Source organism: Oncorhynchus gorbuscha, linkage group LG16 (genome assembly GCF_021184085.1).
Source record: "Oncorhynchus gorbuscha isolate QuinsamMale2020 ecotype Even-year linkage group LG16, OgorEven_v1.0, whole genome shotgun sequence".
In the NCBI taxonomy this organism is placed as follows: domain Eukaryota; kingdom Metazoa; phylum Chordata; class Actinopteri; order Salmoniformes; family Salmonidae; genus Oncorhynchus; species Oncorhynchus gorbuscha.
In genome coordinates, this window is record NC_060188.1 from 89,598,061 (window position 1) to 89,621,213 (window position 23,153).

Here is a 23,153-nt window from a genome sequence, read left to right on the forward strand (position 1 = left end):
CTCTCTATTCTCCCTCCATCCCTCCTCCACCTCCACCTCTCTATTCTCCTCCATCCTCCCTCTCACCTCCATTCTCCCTCCATCCCTCCTCACTACCTCCACCTCTCTATTCTCCCTCCATCCCCTCCTCCCTACCTCCACCTCTCTATTCTCCCTCCATCCCCTCCTCACTACCTCCACCTCTCTATTCTCCCTCCATCCCCTCCTCCCTACCTCCACCTCTCTATTCTCCCTCCATCCCCTCCTCACTACCTCCACCTCTCTATTCTCCCTCCATCCCCTCCTCCTCCTCCTACCTCCTCTCTATTTCTCCCTCCATCCTTCTCCCTCCATCCCCTCTACCTATTCTATTCTCCCTCCATCCCCTCCTCACTACCTCCACCTCTCTATTCTCCCTCCATCCCCTCCTCCCTACCTCCACCTCTCTATTCTCCCTCCATCCCCTCCTCACTACCTCCACTCTATTCTCTCCATCCCCTCCTCCCTCCATCTCTATTCTCCCTCCTCCCTCCTCACTACCTCCACCTCTCTATTCTCCCTCCATCTCCACCTCTCTATTCTCCCTCCATCCTCTCCCTACCTCCACCTCTCTATTCTCCCTCCATCCCCTCCTACCTACCTCCACCTCTCTATTCTCCCTCCCTCCCCTCCTCTATTCTCCTACCTCCACCTCCCTCTCTATTCTCCCTCCATCCCCTCCTCACTACCTCCACCTCTCTATTCTCCCTCCATCCTCCTCCTCCCTACCTCCACCTCTCTACCTCCACCTCTCTATTCTCCTCCATCACCTCCTCACTACCTCCACCTCTCTATTCTCCCTCCATCCTCCTCCTCCTACCTCCACCTCTCTATTCTCCCTCCATCCCCTCCTCCTACCTCCACCTCTCTATTCTCCCTCTCTATTCTCCCTCCATCCTCCTCCTCACTACCTCCACCTCTCTATTCTCCCTCCATCCCCTCCTCACTACCTCCACCTCTCTATTCTCCCTCCATCCCCTCCTCACTACCTCCACCTCTCTATTCTCCCTCCATCCATCCTACCTCCCTCTCTCTACCTCCACCTCTCTATTCTCCCTCCATCCCTCCTCACTACCTCCACCTCTCTATTCTCCCTCCATCCTCTCTCCCTCCATCCTATTCTCCCTCCATCCCCTCCTCACTACCTCCACCTCTCTATTCTCCCTCCATCCCCTCCTCCCTACCTCCACCTCTCTATTCTCCCTCCATCCCCTCCTCCCTACCTCCACCTCTCTATTCTCCCTCCATCCCCTCCTCCCTACCTCCACCTCTCTATTCTCCCTCCATTCTCTACCTCCATTCTCCCTCCATCCCTCCTCACTACCTCCACCTCTCTATTCTCCCTCCATCCCCTCCTCTATTCTCCCTACCTCCACCTCTCTATTCTCCCTCCATCCCCTCCTCTCTACCTCCACCTCTCTATTCTCCCTCCATCCCCTCCTCCTACCTCCACCTCTCTATTCTCCCTCCATCCCCTCCTCACTACCTCCACCTCTCTATTCTCCCTCCATCCCCTCCTCCCTACCTCCACCTCTCTATTCTCCCTCCATCACCTCCTCACTACCTCCACCTCTCTATTCTCCCTCCATCCCCTCCTCACTACCTCCACCTCTCTATTCTCCCTCCATCCTCTCCTCACTACCTCCACCTCTCTATTCTCCCTCCATCCCCTCCCTCCCCTACCTCCACCTCTCTATTCTCCCTCCATCCTCTCCTCACTACCTCCACCTCTCTATTCTCCCTCCATCCCTCCTCCCTACCTCCACCTCTCTATTCTCCCTCCATCACCTCCTCACTACCTCCACCTCTCTATTCTCCCTCCATCCTCTCCTCACTACCTCCACCTCTCTATTCTCCCTCCATCCCCTCCTCACTACCTCCACTTCTCTATTCTTCTCCCTCCATCCTCTCCTCCCTCCACTACCTCCACCTCTCTATTCTCCCTCCATCCCCTCCTCCCTACCTCCACCTCTCTATTCTCCCTCCATCCTCTCCTCACTACCTCCACCTCTCTATTCTCCCTCCATCCCCTCCTCCCTACCTCCACCTCTCTATTCTCCCTCCATCCCCTCCTCCCTACCTCCACCTCTCTATTCTCCCTCCATCCCCTCCTCCCTACCTCCACCTCTCTATTCTCCCTCCATCCCCTCCTCCCTACCTCCACCTCTCTATTCTCCCTCCATCCCCTCCTCCCTACCTCCACCTCTCTATTCTCCCTCCATCCTCTCCTCACTACCTCCACCTCTCTATTCTCCCTCCATCCTCTCCTCCCTACCTCCACCTCTCTATTCTCCCTCCATCCCCTCCTCCCTACCTCCACCTCTCTATTCTCCCTCCATCCCCTCCTCACTACCTCCACCTCTCTATTCTCCCTCCATCCCCTCCTCACTACCTCCACCTCTCTATTCTCCCTCCATCCTCTCCTCACTACCTCCACCTCTCTATTCTCCCTCCATCCCCTCCTCCCTACCTCCACCTCTCTATTCTCCCTCCATCCCCTCCTCCCTACCTCCACCTCTCTATTCTCTCCTCCATCCCCTCCTCCCTACCTCCACCTCTCTATTCTCCCTCCATCCCCTCCTCCCTACCTCCACCTCTCTATTCTCCCTCCATCCCCTCCTCCCTACCTCCACCTCTCTATTCTCCCTCCATCCCCTCCTCCCTACCTCCACCTCTCTATTCTCCCTCCATCCCCTCCTCACTACCTCCACCTCTCTATTCTCCCTCCATCACCTCCTCCCTACCTCCACCTCTCTATTCTCCCTCCATCACCTCCTCCCTACCTCCACCTCTCTATTCTCCCTCCATCACCTCCTCGCTCCATGATCTGACCTCTGATGTGTGTCTTGGAATCCACCATTCAAAATCCCAAACATCCTGGAAAAGTTCATGTGAAAGACGTGTGAAAGACGGCCTCTACCCTCTCTCTTCTCGCTACCTCTCTGACATCATTGATACATTCATTACTTCAAAATCATACGATGTGATTTTCTGGATTTTTGTTTTAGATTCTGTCTATTCACATTTGAAGTGTACCTATGATAAAAATGACAGGAGACACCGATCCCGTAGAGGTTAGTTTACGTCAGCATCTTGGAGTGCTATGAAAGTTGTATGGCTTAAAAGTTTACGTACAAAAGCTGAAGAAAATTCGCACATCCAGGTACTTTCCTCAGATGCTGGAGTTGTAGGAAAACTCATGGAAAACAGAAAGGAAAACGGCGCACACCGCTGCTCATACTCCCAGGCGATATTTATTTACAATGTTTTTCATCAGGCATCCATATCTCAGGTGGGGGTGGAAGGTCCTATATTTAGGGGCAGGACTTGTAAAGGTGTTTAACTGCCGGCAGAGAAGTCAGGCGCAGGAGAGAAATAACTGTGTTTCCAACGGCAACAGTTTATTTACAAAAAACACACCGGAAAACATACAAATGATAATCAATGGGTAACATAACCCAACGCACATTACATTTACATTTAAGTCATTTAGCAGACGCTCTTATCCAGAGCGACTTACAAATTGGTGCATTCACCTTATGACATCCAGTGGGACAGTCACTTAACAATAGTGCATCTAAAACTTAGGGGGGGTGGGGTGAGAGGGATTACTTAACCTATCCTAGGTATTCCTTAAAGAGGTGGGGTTTCAGGTGTCTCCGGAAGGTGGTGATTGACTCCGCTGTCCTGGCGTCGTGAGGGAGTTTGTTCCACCATTGGGGGGCCAGGGCAGCGAACAGTTTTGACTGGGCTGAGCGGGAGCTGTACTTCCTCAGTGGTAGGGAGGCGAGCAGGCCAGAGGTGGATGAACGCAGTGCCCTTGTTTGGGTGTAGGGTCTGATCAGAGCCTGGAGGTACTGAGGTGCCGTTCCCCTCACAGCTCCGTAGGCAAGCACCATGGTCTTGTAGCGGATGCGAGCTTCAACTGGAAGCCAGTGGAGAGAACGGAGGAGCGGGGTGACGTGAGAGAACTTGGGAAGGTTGAACACCAGACGGGCTGCGGCGTTCTGGATGAGTTGAAGGGGTTTAATGGCACAGGCAGGGAGCCCAGCCAACAGCGAGTTGCAGTAATCCAGACGGGAGATGACAAGTGCCTGGATTAGGACCTGCGCCGCTTCCTGTGTGAGGCAGGGTCGTACTCTGCGGATGTTGTAGAGCATGAACCTACAGGAACGGGCCACCGCCTTGATGTTAGTTGAGAACGACAGGGTGTTGTCCAGGATCACGCCAAGGTTCTTGGCGCTCTGGGAGGAGGACACAATGGAGTTGTCAACCGTGATGGCGAGATCATGGAACGGGCAGTCCTTCCCCGGGAGGAAGAGCAGCTCCGTCTTGCCGAGGTTCAGCTTGAGGTGGTGATCCGTCATCCACACTGATATGTCTGCCAGACATGCAGAGATGCGATTCGCCACCTGGTCATCAGAAGGGGAAAGGAGAAGATTAATTGTGTGTCGTCTGCATAGCAATGATAAGAGAGACCATGTGAGGTTATGACAGAGCCAAGTGACTTGGTGTATAGCGAGAATAGGAGAGGGCCAAGAACAGAGCCCTGGGGGACACCAGTGGTGAGAGCGCGTGGTGAGGAGACAGATTCTCGCCACGCCACCTGGTAGGAGCGACCTGTCAGGTAGGACGCAATCCAAGCGTGGGCCGCGCCGGAGATGCCCAACTCGGAGAGGGTGGAGAGGAGGATCTGATGGTTCACAGTATCGAAGGCAGCCGATAGATCTAGAAGGATGAGAGCAGAGGAGAGAGAGTTAGCTTTAGCAGTGCGGAGCGCCTCCGTGATACAGAGGAGAGCAGTCTCAGTTGAATGACTAGTCTTGAAACCTGACTGATTTGGATCAAGAAGGTCATTCAGAGAGAGATAGCGGGAGAGCTGGCCAAGGACGGCACGTTCAAGAGTTTTGGAGAGAAAAGAAAGAAGGGATACTGGTCTGTAATTGTTGACATCGGAGGGATCGAGTGTAGGTTTTTTCAGAAGGGGTGCAACTCTCGCTCTCTTGAAGACGGAAGGGACGTAGCCAACGGTCAGGGATGAGTTGATGAGCGAGGTGAGGTAAGGGAGAAGGTCTCCGGAAATGGTCTGGAGAAGAGAGGAGGGGATAGGGTCAAGCGGGCAGGTTGTTGGGCGGCCGGCCGTCACAAGACGCGAGATTTCATCTGGAGAGAGAGGGGAGAAAGAGGTCAGAGCACAGGGAAGGGCAGTGTGAGCAGAACCAGCGGTGTCGTTTGACTTAGCAAACGAGGATCGGATGTCGTCGACCTTCTTTTCAAAATGGTTGACGAAGTCATCTGCAGAGAGGGAGGAGGGGGGAGGGGGCGGAGGATTCAGGAGGGAGGAGAAGGTGGCAAAGAGCTTCCTAGGGTTAGAGGCAGATGCTTGGAATTTAGCGTGGTAGAAAGTGGCTTTAGCAGCAGAGACAGAGGAGGAAAATGTAGAGAGGAGGGAGTGAAAGGATGCCAGGTCCGCAGGGAGGCGAGTTTTCCTCCATTTCCGCTCGGCTGCCCGGAGCCCTGTTCTGTGAGCTCGCAATGAGTCATCGAGCCACGGAGCGGGAGGGAGGACCGAGCCGGCCTGGAGGATAGGGGACATAGAGAGTCAAGGGATGCAGAGAGGGAGGAGAGGAGGGTTGAGGAGGCAGAATCAGGAGATAGGTGGGAGAAGGTTTGAGCGGAGGGAAGAGATGATAGGATGGAAGAGGAGAGAGTAGCGGGGGAGAGAGAGCGAAGGTTGGGACGGCGCGATACCATCCGAGTAGGGGCAGTGTGGGAGGTGTTGGATGAGAGCGAGAGGGAAAAGGATACAAGGCAGTGGTCGGAGACTTGGAGGGGAGTTGCAATGAGGTTAGTGGAAGAACAGCATCTAGTAAAGATGAGGTCGAGCGTATTGCCTGCCTTGTGAGTAGGGGGGGAAGGTGAGAGGGTGAGGTCAAAAGAGGAGAGGAGTGGAAAGAAGGAGGCAGAGAGGAAAGAGTCAAATGTAGACGTGGGGAGGTTAAAGTCGCCCAGAACTGTGAGAGGTGAGCCGTCCTCAGGAAAGGAGCTTATCAGTACAGACGTACACATACAATAAACAATCACCGACAAGGACATGAGGGGACACAGAGGGTTAAATACACAACATGTAATTGATGGGATTGGAACCAGGTGTGATTGGAAGACAAGACAAAACCAATGGAAAGTGAAAAGTGGATCAGCGATGGCTAGAAGGTCGGTGACGTCGACCGCCGAACACCACCCGAACAAGGAGAGGGAACGACTTCGGCGGAAGTGGTGACAGTACTCAGTGACATCACTTCCTGAAACAGGAGGTTAAACATGTATAACATAGTTTCCCAATATTAACATTCAAATGTATCAAAATATATGATCATACACAGAGAATGTGATCAATATTTATAGTAATATACATACAATATTACATTCTTTGAGCACCGCAGCAATATACAGACAGGTGAGAGAAAAGATCTGGTTGCTGCTCATTTTGTACAAGCTGAACTTCCTATTAGTTCTCTGTGATACATTGGAATAGAAATGGTCAAGATGTCACACAGGGGAGGGGACATTGAGAGGAAACTTCTCCAATGGGGATCTTTCTGGGTCCACAGGCTCAACACACTGTCTCCTCTTGGCCGTAACGAGGAGTTTGACTTCAAACCGTTTTTATAGTTTCAATAAGTCTAAAATAGGTTTTTTTTTAACTCCTAATTGAATATTGTATGTGTGTATATTACTATAAATATTGATCACATTCTCTGAATGATCATATATTTTGATACATTGAATGTTAATATTGTGAAACTGTGTTAAACATGTTTTACCTCCTGTTTCAGGAAGTGATGTCACTGAGTACTGCCCCTAAAAAAATATATATATATATCACACCTTCCACCCACACCTGGGATATGGATACCTGATGAAGACCTAAGGGTCAAAAACGTTGTAAATAAATATCGCCTGGGAGCATGAGAGGCAGTGTGCAGCGTTTTCCATGAGAGGCAGTGTGCAGCGTTTTCCATGAGAGGCAGTGTGCAGCGTTTTCCATGAGAGGCAGTGTGCAGCGTTTTCCATGAGAGGCAGTGTGCAGCGTTTTCCATGAGAGGCAGTGTGCAGCGTTTTCCATGAGAGGCAGTGTGCAGCGTTTTCCATGAGAGGCAGTGTGCAGCGTTTTCCATGAGAGGCAGTGTGCAGCGTTTTCCATGAGAGGCAGTGTGCAGCGTTTTCCTCTCTGGTATTCACTTAAAAGTTTACCTCAGCATCTCGGAGTGCTATCAAACTTGTATGGCTCGATCGTGCTTCAACCCCTGGTGTCATATAAAACATACACAAGATGTGTAGAAATGCAGGAAATTAGCTTTAAAATGGCTCAATGTTCTCTCCGCCAACAAGCGGGGTGAGAACAGTTTGGGGTTGCAATGGATTGCTAGGCGGGGGTTTGTTACTACACTGATAAATGCCAATAATCCATCCGGAACTTTGCCACCTGGGAATTGTGTGTGACCAGTCCGTCTCATATAGTACACCATGCAGGGTGGTTGAAGGGAGACAGAAGAGAGAGAGAGAGAGAGTTCCCACAAGAATAGTAAACAAACAAACATTTGACTAACTGGGGTACATTTTGTTGGTCCCCATGAGGTCAAATGCTGTTTCTCAGTGGGTTTAGGGGTAAAGTTAGAATTAGTGTTTGGGTTAGAATTAATGTTAGGCGCTATGGTTAGGTTTAGGGTTAAGGTTAGGGTAAGGGTACAGATTAGGGTTAGGGGTTATGGAAAATAGGATTTTGGATGGGACTGAATGAATAGTGTGTCCCCACAAAAGTAGCTGTACAAGACTGTGTGTGTGTGTGTGTGTGTGTGTGTGTGTGTGTGTGTGTGTGTGTGTGTGTGTGTGTGTGTGTGTGTGTGTGTGTGTGTGTGTGTGTGTGTGTGTGTGTGTGTGTGTGTGTGTGTGTGTGTGTGTGTGTGTGTGTGTGTGTGTGTGTGTGTGTGTGTGTGTGTGTGTGTGTGTGTCATGGTGCAGAACAGTATATCACTGACTGGTATATTGTAGGGTAGTAGAATGAAGACAGAAGAGGGGCATCTAAAACAGAGTCTTGACTTACAGGAGGTCCAGAAGGTCCAGCAGCCCCCGTCTCCCCCTAGAGAAACAAAACCAATATTGTGTTAAGATGAGTTACAGCTACAGAGCAATCAGGCAGTAGAAGACAACACTGACTGTCTTCTCCATATACTGTCATTACCACACGGGAGAAGAAAGTTCATTTTGAATGAAGTTCAAAAACCTTGTTAAATCCAGATATTTACTTTATTGTCGGTAAATTAGAGCAAAGAAACATATTAATATCTTTCAGTCTATGTACTAATACTGTAGCAGTATTGTACCATAGTAATAACCTGGGCAAGACATACTGAACAAAAGCAACAATTTCATTGATTTTTAGTTACAGTTCATTTGAGGAAATCAGTCAATCAAAATGAATTAAATTAGTTCCTAATCTATGGATTTCACATGACTGGGAATACAGATATGTACATGTTGGTCAAAAAAAAATGGGCCTCAGGATCTCGCCACGGTAGTTTTGTGCATTCAAATTGCCATTGATAAAAAAGCCACTGTGTCCGTAGCTTATGTCTGCCCATACCATAACCCCACCATGGGGCACTCTGTTCACAACGTTGACATCAGCAAATAGATCACCCACACGACGCCATACACGTGGCCTGTGGTTGTGAGGCCAGTTAAATGTACTGCCAAATTGTCTAAAACAACGTTGGAGGCGGCTTATGGTAGAGAAATTAACATTACGTTCTCTGGCAACAGCTCTGGTGGACATTCCTGCAGTCAGCATGCCAATTGCACACTCCCACAAAACTTGAGACATCTGTGGCATTGTGTTGTGAGACAAAACTGCACATTTTAGATTGGCCTTTTATTGTCCCCAGCACAAGTTGCACCTGTGTAATGATCATGTTGTTTAGTCAGCTTCCTGATATGCCACACCTGTCAGGTGGATGGATTATCTTGGCAAAGGAGAAATGTTCACTAACAGGGATGTAAACAAATATGAGCACAAAATTTGAAAGAAAAAAAAAAATTGGAATCTATGAAAATTTTGGGGATCTTTTATTTAATCTCATGAAACATGGGACCAACACTTTACATGTTGCGTTAATATTTTTGTTCAGTGTAGCTATTCAGACCATTTAAGTTGGGGGTCATAAAAGCCTAAACTGTCAATGGGGTGTGTAAACATTGTTTTGCAAAAAACTCAAGAAAAATATCCTCTTAACTTGTATCACAGCCATTGTGTGTCAAATGCATTGTACATCAATGTGCAACCTGAGTATGTACAGGCCTAATAATGTAGCATTAGTGTAAGAATAGCATATTAATAACCTGGGCAGTATAGACACAGCTATCCAGCCCATTAAAGCCATGTGATAGAGGAGGATGGGCATTGTGCTCTGTGGCCTGGATGGAGCCGATATGGACCTGACTACTGGGATTATTAGCTGAACACGGGTTAGATAGGGGCTGTGTAAATGTTGTACCAGATGGTTTAGATTTTTGATTCGGGAGCCTGATAAGCAGAACGTTCAAGTCTTTCGGACACCAAAGTCATGGTGGATAATAAAAGGTTCTGTGACCCGTAATCTAATCAAAGACCTAATACAGAATCGTAAGGTACTGGTTGAAATGTAGAACAACGTATCAGTAAACTGTTCCATACGCTATCCATATTGTCACAGTTATGAGTGAAGAGGTGTGGAGTCAGGCGCAGAGAGCAAAGATGTGGGAAAAACAACACGCTTTAATGTCCCGAAACACAACATGTACAAAGTGAAAACACAAATGAACAGAAATATAACCAGACAGCGTGAAACCCAAAATACAACAAAATACACTCAACCAACAAAACAGACGAACAAGCCCGCACGAAACAGAAGCGGGCTAAACAGACTATATATACCCTATCCTAACAACCAAACTAGAAACAGGTGCTACCAATTAGACAAAACTAAACGAACACAGAACAACGGATCGGCGATAGCTAGTAGACCGGCGACGACGACCGCCGAGCGCCACCCGAACAAGAAGGGGAGTCACCTTCGGTAATATTCGTGACACATATCTCTAATCTAACCAATCACCTACGCAATATCAGTAAACTGTTCTATTAGCTATCCATATCTCTAATCTAACCAATCACCTACGCAATATCAGTAAACTGTTCTATTAGCTATCCATATCTCTAATCTAACCAATCACCTATGCAATATCAGTAAACTGTTCCATACGCTATCCATATCTCTAATCTAACCAATCACCTACGCAATATCAGTAAACTGTTCTATTAGCTATCCATATCTCTAATCTAACCAATCACCTACGCAATATCAGTAAACTGTTCTATTAGCTATCCATATCTCTAATCTAACCAATCACCTACGCAATATCAGTAAACTGTTCCATACGCTATCCATATCTCTAATCTAACCAATCACCTACGCAATATCAGTAAACTGTTCTATTAGCTATCCATATCTCTAATCTAACCAATCACCTACACAATATTAGTAAACTGTTCCATACGCTATCCATATCTCTAATCTAACCAATCACCTACCCAATATCAGTAAACTGTTCTATTAGCTATCCATATCTCTAATCTAACCAATCACCATACGCTATCCATATCTCTAATCTAACCAAATATCAGTAAACTGTTTTATTAGCTATCCATATCTCTAATCTAACCAATCACCTACCCAATATCAGTAAACTGTTCTATTAGCTATCCATATCTCTAATCTAACCAAACACCCAATATCAGTAAACTGTTCCATACGCTATCCATATCTCTAATCTAACCAATCACCTACCCAATATCAGTAAACTGTTCTATTAGCTATCCATATCTCTAATCTAACCAATCACCTACCCAATATCAGTAAACTGTTCTATTAGCTATCCATATCTCTAATCTAACCAATCACCTACCCAATATCAGTAAACTGTTCTATTAGCTATCCATATCTCTAATCTAACCAAACACCCAATATCAGTAAACTGTTCTATTAGCTATCCATATCTCTAATCTAACCAATCACCTACACAATATCAGTAAACTGACGCCAGGACAGCGGAGTCAATCACCACCTTCCGGAGACACCTGAAACCCCACCTCTTTAAGGAATACCTAGGATAGGATAAGTAATCCCTCTCACCCCCCCCCCTTTAAGATTTAGATGCACTATTGTAAAGTGACTGTTCCACTGGATGTCATAAGGTGAATGCACCAATTTGTAAGTCGCTCTGGATAAGAGCGTCTGCTAAATGACTTAAATGTAAATGTAAATGTAACTGTTCCATATGCTATCCATATCTCTAATCTAACCAAACACCCAATATCGGGGACATATCGGCTAGCAATTTTTAATGAAACGTTAATGTAAAATGTATATGTGTCATGTCACCTTTAGACCAGGTGAGGGCATTATCAGGTGGAAGAGTTGACAAAGCACAGCTGTAGGAAAGCGAGAAAAGCTGCTTCTTTGCAGGAATGCACTGGGAATTCAATTCCCAAAATAGCCTCGGTTAGAGCGTTTGTCTAAGTCCATAGTAATCATAGATATGATGTTAAACATAATCTTCCAACATTTATTTTTAAATATTTACATTCCATTAAAGAAAAAAAACTGTATGTGGCTAAAATGAGACATTGGCCAGATCCAGATGAAAAATGGGTCAAGGCTGATCCCAGATCTGTTTGGCTTGACAAGGATTAACCATATGAGTTAATTTACGAGACAGCACAAACTGATCTGGGACCAGACTAGAAGAGAGCTGGAGATTAGGGAGGATGCTCCAAGGGTTGTGTTCCAAATGGTACCGATTCCATATGTAGTGCACTCCTTTTAACCAGAGTCCTATGGGCCCTAGTCAAAGTAGTGGACTAGATAGGGAATTGTACGCGATTTGGGACGTAGGTCTAAATCATGCTCTACCTTGATGCCATGTTTTCCTGAAGCCCCCGCAGGACCCTGTATGAGACAAGAGAAGACATCACAGATCACATCATTTAACCATTCGCTGTGTCCAGTCACATCTTGGGTCCAGCTACATTTCAATGACTTTAGCATTTAAGGGCAAAGAACCTCTGTATCTCCTCTCTATACAGTCACCATCAAAGGACCCTGGGGACAGAGAGCTGGGACCTCCGCCACATTCAGATCCAGACTGATTCATATTGTGCCACACTGAAATGTACACACACACACACACACACACACACACACACACACACACACACACACACACACACACACACACACACACACACACACACACACACACACACACACACACACACACACACACACACACACACACACACACACACACACACACACACACACACACACTCTGTGCCCAAAACCCAGTTACGACCAGGGTTCAAATACTACTCGAAATAATTTCAAATACTTTATCAGTGCTTGATTGTACTTCACTGGCTTAAGGGACCAATAGAATAGCCCCAAAATCCCTGCATCTCAGAGCTAGAGGTGTCACTACAGATCCTGGTTCGATTCCAGACTGTATCACAACCGGCCGTGATTGGGAGTCCCATAGGACGGCGCATGATTGGCCCAGCGTCGTCTGGGTTAGGGTTTGGCCATCATTGATAATAAGAATTTGTTCTTCAAGTGTGTGTCCGAAAACCATGTTTGACTCAGGAACATGTCATGTGACATTTTGAGAACATTTTCACATGATTTGTTCACCTTTATTTTAATGCTCAACAAGAATGAAATAAAGAATAGATCACCACACTCATGGAATCTCCCAGGACTACAGAGACATTATACTACAGGACTACAGATAGACAGAGACATTATACTACAGGACTACAGATAGACAGAGACATTATACTACACTCATGGAATCTCCCAGGACTACAGAGACATTATACTACACTCATGGAATCTCCCAGGACTACAGAGACATTATACTACACTCATGGAATCTCCCAGGACTACAGAGACATTATACCACACTCATGGAATCTCCCAGGACTACAGAGACATTATACCACACTCATGGAATCTCCCAGGACTACAGAGACATTATACCACACTCATGGAATCTCCCAGGACTACAGAGACATTATACTACAGAACTACAGATAGACAGAGACATTATACCACACTCATGGAATCTCCCAGGACTACAGAGACATTATACTACAGGACTACAGATAGACAGAGACATTATACCACACTCATGGAATCTCCCAGGACTACAGAGACATTATACCACACTCATGGAATCTCCCAGGACTACAGAGACATTATACTACAGGACTACAGATAGACAGAGACATTATACCACACTCATGGAATCTCCCAGGACTACAGAGACATTATACTACAGGACTACAGATAGACAGAGACATTATACCACACTCATGGAATCTCCCAGGACTACAGAGACATTATACTACAGGACTACAGATAGACAGAGACATTATACCACACTCATGGAATCTCCCAGGACTACAGAGACATTATACTACAGGACTACAGATAGACAGAGACATTATACTACAGAACTACAGATAGACAGAGACATTATACCACACTCATGGAATCTCCCAGGACTACAGAGACATTATACTACAGGACTACAGATAGACAGAGACATTATACTACAGGACTACAGAGACATTATACTACAGAACTACAGATAGACAGAGACATTATACTACACTCATGGAATCTCCCAGGACTACAGAGACATTATACTACAGGACTACAGATAGACAGAGACATTATACTACAGGACTACAGAGACATTATACTACAGAACTACAGATAGACAGAGACATTATACCACACTCATGGAATCTCCCAGGACTACAGAGACATTATACTACAGGACTACAGATAAACAGAGACATTATACTACAGGACTACAGAGACATTATACTACAGAACTACAGATAGACAGAGACATTATACCACACTCATGGAATCTCCCAGGACTACAGAGACATTATACTACAGGACTACAGATAGACAGAGACATTATACTACAGAACTACAGATAGACAGAGACATTATACCACACTCATGGAATCTCCCAGGACTACAGAGACATTATACTACAGGACTACAGATAGACAGAGACATTATACTACAGAACTACAGATAGACAGAGACATTATACCACACTCATGGAATCTCCCAGGACTACAGAGACATTATACTACAGGACTACAGATAGACAGAGACATTATACTACAGGACTACAGATAGACAGAGACATTATACTACAGGACTACAGAGACATTATACTACAGGACTACAGATAGACAGAGACATTATACTACAGGACTACAGATAGACAGGGACATTATACTACAGAACTACAGACAGACAGAGACATTATACTACAGGACTACAGAGACATTATACTACAGGACTACAGATAGACAGAGACATTATACTACAGGACTACAGATAGACAGGGACATTATACTACAGGACTACAGACAGATAGACAGAGACATTATACTACAGGACTACAGAGACATTATACTACAGGACTACAGATAGACAGGGACATTATACTACAGGACTACAGACAGATAGACAGATACATTATACTACAGGACTACAGAGACATTATACTACAGGACTACAGATAGACAGAGACATTATACTACAGAACTACAGATAGACAGAGACATTATAACACACTCATGGAATCTCCCAGGAATACAGAGACATTATACTACAGGACTACAGAGACATTATACTACAGGACTACAGAGACATTATACTACAGGACTACAGATAGACAGAGACATTATACTACAGGACTACAGAGACATTATACTACAGGACTACAGATAGACAGAGACATTATACTACAGAACTACAGATAGACAGAGACAGTATACCACACTCATGGAATCTCCCAGGACTACAGAGACATTATACTACAGCACTACAGATAGACAGAAACATTATACGACAGAACTACAGATAGACAGAGACATTATACCACACTGATGGAATCTCCCAGGACTACAGAGACATTATACTACAGGACTACAGATAGACAGAGACATTATACTACAGGACTACAGATAGACAGAGACATTATACTACAGGACTACAGATAGACAGAGACATTATACTACAGGACTACAGATAGACAGAGACATTATACTACAGGACGACAGAGACATTATACTACAGGACGACAGAGACATTATACTACAGGACTACAGACAGACAGAGACATTATACTACAGGACTACAGAGACATTATACTACAGGACTACAGATAGACAGAGACATTATACTACAGGACTACAGATAGACAGAGACATTATACTACAGGACTACAGATAGACAGAGACATTATACTACAGGACGACAGAGACATTATACTACAGGACTACAGATAGACAGAGACATTATACTACAGGACTACAGACAGACAGAGACATTATACTACAGAACTACAGACAGACAGAGACATTATACTACAGAACTACAGACAGACAGAGACATTATACTACAGAACTAGAGATAGACAGAGACATTATACTACAGGACTACAGAGACATTATACTACAGGACTACAGACAGACAGAGACATTATACTACAGAACTACAGACAGACAGAGACATTATACTACAGAACTACAGACAGACAGAGACATTATACTACAGAACTACAGACAGACAGAGACATTATACTACAGAACTACAGACAGACAGAGACATTATACTACAGAACTACAGACAGACAGAGACATTATACTACAGAACTACAGACAGACAGAGACATTATACTACAGAACTACAGACAGACAGAGACATTATACTACAGAACTACAGACAGACAGAGACATTATACTACAGAACTACAGACAGACAGAGACATTATACTACAGAACTACAGATAGACAGAGACATTATACTACAGAACTAGAGATAGACAGAGACATTATACTACAGGACTACAGACAGACAGAGACATTATACTACAGGACTACAGAGACATTATACTACAGGACTACAGACAGACAGAGACATTATACTACAGAACTACAGATAGACAGAGACATTATACTACAGGACTACAGACAGACAGAGACATTATACTACAGGATTACAGAGACATTATACTACAGGACTACAGACAGACAGAGACATTATACTACAGGACTACAGAGACATTATACTACAGGACTACAGATAGACAGAGACATTATACTACAGGACGACAGAGACATTATACTACAGGACTACAGAGACATTATACTACAGGACTACAGAGACATTATACTACAGGACTACAGAGACATTATACTACAGGACTATAGAGACATTATACTACAGGACTACAGAGACATTATACTACAGGACTATAGAGACATTATACTACAGGACTACAGAGACATTATACTACAGGACTACAGATAGACAGAGACATTATACTACAGGACTACAGAGACATTATACTACAGGACTACAGATAGACAGAGACATTATACTACAGGACTACAGATAGACAGAGACATTATACTACAGGACTACAGAGACATTATACTACAGGACTACAGATAGACAGAGACATTATACTACAGGACTACAGATAGACAGAGACATTATACTACAGGACTACAGAGACATTATACTACAGGACTAGAGAGACATTATACTACAGGACTACAGAGACATTATACTACAGAACTATAGACAGACAGAGACATTATACTACAGGACTACAGATAGACAGAGACATTATACTACAGGACTACAGATAGACAGAGACATTATACTACAGGACTACAGATAGACAGAGACATTATACTACAGGACGACAGAGACATTATACTACAGGACTACAGAGACATTATACTACAGGACTACAGAGACATTATACTACAGGACTACAGAGACATTATACTACAGGACTACAGAGACATTATACTACAGGACTACAGAGACATTATACTACAGGACTACAGATAGACAGAGACATTATACTACAGAACTACAGACAGACAGAGACATTATACTACAGAACTACAGACATTTACATTGACATTTAACATAGACAGACAGAGACATTATACTACAGGACTACAGATAGACAGAGACATTATACTACAGGACTACAGACAGACAGAGACATTATACTACAGAACTACAGACAGACAGAGACATTATACTACAGGACTACAGACAGACAGAGACATTATACTACAGAACTACAGACAGACAGAGACATTATACTACAGGACTACAGACAGACAGAGACATTATACTACAGGACTACAGATAGACAGAGACATTATACTACAGGACTACAGATAGACAGAGACATTATACTACAGGTCTACAGATAGACAGAGACATTATACTACAGGACTAGAGAGACATTAGTTACCCCCTGTATAGGGTAACTACTTCCGGGTTGGAGCGAGCGGTCGCATCGGCACTTCGCTCCGCAGGTAGTATAACTTTTTCATTACATTACATTATAGTACAACGGTTTGACTTGTCTAATCTTAGCAATTTCTTCTTAGCTAGCTACATAGCCGTCTTTGTATCAAAGATAATTGCATAATTATCGTATTTCGTCGTCCTAACGTAGTCTTCACTGCTATTTGCCCAGCAGCTAGCCAGCTATCAAACGCCCACCGATTAGCAGCACTGTAGAAACTATTACACTCAACTGAACGACTTGATTAGTGTAGTGTTATCTAGCTACATAGCTGTCTTTGCTGTCTTCGTATCCAAGATAATTGTGTAGTTTAGAGTGTGTAGTCTTAGAGTGATTATCTTAATTTACCGAGGTTAGCTAGCCAGCTATTTGTCGTCCTTAACGTAGGAGACTCTGCTAGCTAGCCAACAGCTAGCCAACAGCTAGCCAACAGCTAGCCAACGTCTACCGAATAGACTCAACAACCCGGTCGCATTCACAGGTAGTATCACATTTTCATTTCATTTCATTACAGTACAACGGTTTGATTTGTTTGATCGTAGCTAGCTACATAGCTAGCTACATAGCCGTCTTTGTCAAAGATAACTGTGTAGTCTAGAGCGATTTTCTAGGTTAGCTAGCCAGCTATTGTCGTTCTTTTAACGCAACGTAACGTAAACAACACTGCTAGCTAACCAGCTAGCCCCCGAATAGCAGCACTGCAGAAACTATTACACTCAACGGAACGACTTGATTAGTGTAGTGTCAACAACGCAGCCACTGCCAGCTAGCCTACTTCAGCAGTACTGTATCATTTTAATCATTTTAGTCAATAAGATTCTTGCAAGTAAGCTTAACTTTCTGAACATTCGAGACGTGTAGTCCACTTGTCATTCCAATCTCCTTTGCATTAGCGTAGCCTCTTCTGTAGCCTGTCAACTATGTGTCTGTCTATCCCTGTTCTCTCCTCTCTGCACAGACCATACAAACGCTCCACACCGCGTGGCCGCGGCCACCCTAATCTGGTGGTCCCAGCGCGCACGACCCACGTAGAGTTCCAGGTCTCCGGTAGCCTCTGGAACTGCCGATCTGCGGCCAACAAGGCAGAGTTCATCTCAGCCTATGCCTCACTCCAGTCCCTCGACTTCTTGGCACTGACGGAAACATGGATCACCACAGACAACACTGCTACTCCTACTGCTCTCTCTTCGTCCGCCCACGTGTTCTCGCACACCCCGAGAGCTTCTGGTCAGCGGGGTGGTGGCACCGGGATCCGGTCATTCTCTCTTTCTCCCCTTACCCATCTGTCTATCGCCTCCTTTGAATTCCATGCTGTCACAGTTACCAGCCCTTTCAAGCTTAACATCCTTATCATTTATCGCCCTCCAGGTCCCCTCGGAGAGTTCATCAATGAGCTTGATGCCTTGATAAGCTCCTTTCCTGAGGACGGCTCACCTCTCACAGTGCTGGGCGACTTTAACCTCCCCACGTCTACCTTTGACTCATTCCTCTCTGCCTCCTTCTTTCCACTCCTCTCCTCTTTTGACCTCACCCTCTCACCTTCCCCCCCTACTCACAAGGCAGGCAATACGCTCAACCTCATCTTTACTAGATGCTGTTCTTCCACTAACCTCATTGCAACTCCCCTCCAAGTCTCCGACCACTACCTTGTATCCTTTTCCCCTCTCGCTCTCATCCAACACCTCCCACACTGCCCCTACTTGGATGGTATTGCGCCGTCCCAACCTTCGCTCTCTCCCCCGCTACTCTCTCCTCTTCCATCCTATCATCTCTTCCCTCTGCTCAAACCTTCTCCAACCTATCTCCTGATTCTGCCTCCTCAACCCTCCTCTCCTCCCTTTCTGCATCCTTTGACTCTCTATGTCCCCTATCCTCCAGGCCGGCTCGGTCCCCCCTCCCGCCCTGTGGCTCGACGACTCATTGCGAGCTCACAGAACAGGGCTCCGGGCAGCCGAGCGGAAATGGAGGAAAACTCGCCTCCCTGCGGACCTGGCATCCTTTCACTCCCTCCTCTCTACATTTTCCTCCTCTGTCTCTGCTGCTAAAGCCATTTTCTACCACTCTAAATTCCAAGCATCTGCCTCTAACCCTAGGAAGCTCTTTGCCACCTTCTCCTCCCTCCTGAATCCTCCCCCTCCTCCCTCTCTGCAGATGACTTCGTCAACCATTTTGAAAAGAAGGTCGACGACATCCGATCCTCGTTTGCTAAGTCAAACGGCACCGCTGGTTCTGCTCACACTGCCCTACCCTGTGCTCTGACCTCTTTCTCCCCTCTCTCTCCAGATGAAATCTCGCGTCTTGTGACGGCCGGCCGCCCAACAACCTGCCTGCTTGACCCTATCCCCTCCTCTCTTCTCCAGACCATTTCCGGAGACCTTCTCCCTTACCTCACCTCGCTCATCAACTCATCCCTGACCGCTGGCTACGTCCCTTCCGTCTTCAAGAGAGCGAGAGTTGCACCCCTTCTGAAAAAACCTACACTCGATCCCTCCGATGTCAACAACTACAGACCAGTATCCCTTCTTTCTTTTCTCTCCAAAACTCTTGAACGTGCCGTCCTTGGCCAGCTCTCCCGCTATCTCTCTCTGAATGACCTTCTTGATCCAAATCAGTCAGGTTTCAAGACTAGTCATTCAACTGAGACTGCTCTTCTCTGTATCACGGAGGCGCTCCACACTGCTAAAGCTAACTCTCTCTCCTCTGCTCTCATCCTTCTAGACCTATCGGCTGCCTTCGATACTGTGAACCATCAGATCCTCCTCTCCACCCTCTCCGAGTTGGGCATCTCCGGCGCGGCCCACGCTTGGATTGTGTCCTACCTGACAGGTCGCTCCTACCAGGTGGCGTGGCGAGAATCTGTCTCCTCACCACGCGCTCTCACCACTGGTGTCCCCCAGGGCTCTGTTCTAGGCCCTCTCCTATTCTCGCTATACACCAAGTCACTTGGCTCTGTCATAACCTCACATGGTCTCTCCTATCATTGCTATGCAGACGACACACAATTAATCTTCTCCTTTCCCCCTTCTGATGACCAGGTGGCGAATCGCATCTCTGCATGTCTGGCAGACATATCAGTGTGGATGACGGATCACCACCTCAAGCTGAACCTCGGCAAGACGGAGCTGCTCTTCCTCCCGGGGAAGGACTGCCCGTTCCATGATCTCGCCATCACGGTTGACAACTCCATTGTGTCCTCCTCCCAGAGTGCTAAGAACCTTGGCGTGATCCTAGACAACACCCTGTCGTTCTCAACTAACATCAAGGCGGTGGCCCGTTCCTGTAGGTTCATGCTCTACAACATCCGCAGAGTACGACCCTGCCTCACACAGGAAGCGGCGCAGGTCCTAATCCAGGCACTTGTCATCTCCCGTCTGGATTACTGCAACTCGCTGTTGGCTGGGCTCCCTGCCTGTGCCATTAAACCCCTACAACTCATCCAGAATGCCGCAGCCCGTCTGGTGTTCAACCTTCCCAAGTTCTCTCACGTCACCCCGCTCCTCCGCTCTCTCCACTGGCTTCCAGTTGAAGCTCGCATCCGCTACAAGACCATGGTGCTTGCCTACGGAGCTGTGAGGGGAACGGCACCTCAGTACCTCCAGGCTCTGATCAGGCCCTACACCCAAACAAGGGCACTGCGTTCATCCACCTCTGGCCTGCTCGCCTCCCTACCACTGAGGAAGTACAGTTCCCGCTCAGCCCAGTCAAAACTGTTCGCTGCTCTGGCCCCCAATGGTGGAACAAACTCCCTCACGACGCCAGGACAGCGGAGTCAATCACCACCTTCCGGAGACACCTGAAACCCCACCTCTTTAAGGAATACCTAGGATAGGATAAGTAATCCTTCTCACCCCCCTTTAAGATTTAGATGCACTATTGTAAAGTGACTGTTCTACTGGATGTCATAAGGTGAATGCACCAATTTGTAAGTCGCTCTGGATAAGAGCGTCTGCTAAATGACTTAAATGTAATATATAGTCTCTACATTGACTCTGTACTGGTACCTCCCTGTATATAGTCTCTACATTGACTCTGTACTGGTACCCCCTGTATATAGTCTCTACATTGACTCTGTACCGTACCACCCTGTATATAGTCTCCACATTGACTCTGTACCAGTACCCCCTGTATATAGCCTCCACATTGACTCTGTACTGGTACCTCCCTGTATATAGTCTCCACATTGACTCTGTACTGGTACCTCCTGTATATAGTCTCTACATTGACTCTGTACTGGTACCCCCTGTATATAGTCTCTACATTGACTCTGTACTGGTACCCCCTGTATATAGTCTCTACACTGACTCTGTACTGGTACCTCCCTGTATATAGTCTCTACATTGACTCTGTACTGGTACCTCCCTGTATATAGTCTCCACATTGACTCTGTACTGGTACCTCCCTGTATATAGTCTCCACATTGACTCTGTACTGGTACCTCCCTGTATATAGTCTCCACATTGACTCTGTACTGGTACCTCCCTGTATATAGTCTCCACATTGACTCTGTACTGGTACCTCCCTGTATATAGTCTCTACATTGACTCTGTACTGGTACCCCCTGTATATAGCCTCCACATTGACTCTGTACTGGTACCCCCCTGTATATAGCCTCCACATTGACTCTGTACTGGTACCTCCCTGTATATAGTCTCTACATTGACTGACTCTGTACTGGTACCCCCTGTATATAGCCTCCACATTGACTCTGTACTGGTACCTCCCTGTATATAGTCTCCACATTGACTCTGTACTGGTACCCCCTGTATATAGCCTCCACATTGACTCTGTACTGGTACCCCCCTGTATATAGCCTCCACATTGACTCTGTACTGGTACCCCCTGTATATAGTCTCCACATTGACTCTGTACTGGTACCTCCCTGTATATAGCCTCCACATTGACTCTGTACTGGTACCCCCCTGTATATAGTCTCCACATTGACTCTGTACTGGTACCCCCTGTATATAGTCTCTACATTGACTCTGTACTGGTACCTCCCTGTATATAGTCTCCACATTGACTCTGTACTGGTACCTCCCTGTATATAGTCTCCACATTGACTCTGTACTGGTACCCCCCTGTATATAGTCTCCACATTGACTCTGTACTGGTACCTCCCTGTATATAGTCTCTACATTGACTCTGTACTGGTACCCCCCTGTATATAGTCTCCACATTGACTCTGTACTGGTACCTCCCTGTATATGGTCTCACTATTGTTGTTTTACTGCTGCTCATGAATTACTTGTTACTTTTACCTCTTAATCTTGTCCGTATTTTTTTTTAAACTGCATTGTTGGTTGGGGGCTCGTAAGAAAGCATTTCACTGTAAGGTCAACGCCTGTTGTACGGACTTCCTTTATTAAACTGGTGGGGTTGGTTCCCAGAACATGTCCCAATGGCCAATCAGCAAAATGATGTCTGGACATCACAGAGCCGTGGAAGTGAAGTCAACACAGTTCAAATGTTATTCCTTCAAACCGATATGGTATCGATATCTGTTCAAACATGTTTAACTGATATGCACTATATAGGGGATAGGATGCCATTTGGGACACATCCAAGGACAGACAGGCCTGTGACTCGCGTCCTAGTTTCCCCTA

The 23,153-nt window shown here is 46.1% G+C and overlaps 1 protein-coding gene across 2 annotated transcripts in view; it reads right to left on the bottom strand.

Moving 5' to 3' along the window:
• Window positions 1-23,153, bottom strand: part of ccbe1 (collagen and calcium binding EGF domains 1) — a 146,639-nt gene that overhangs the window by 5,579 nt on the left and 117,907 nt on the right. For both annotated transcript variants that reach the window (XM_046306757.1, XM_046306756.1), the window contains exons 9-10: window positions 12,030-12,065; window positions 8,123-8,158 (exon numbers count right to left, since the gene is read on the bottom strand). In XM_046306757.1, coding sequence (XP_046162713.1) covers window positions 8,123-8,158; window positions 12,030-12,065 — 72 coding nt within the window. The remainder of the gene's footprint in view (window positions 1-8,122; window positions 8,159-12,029; window positions 12,066-23,153) is intronic.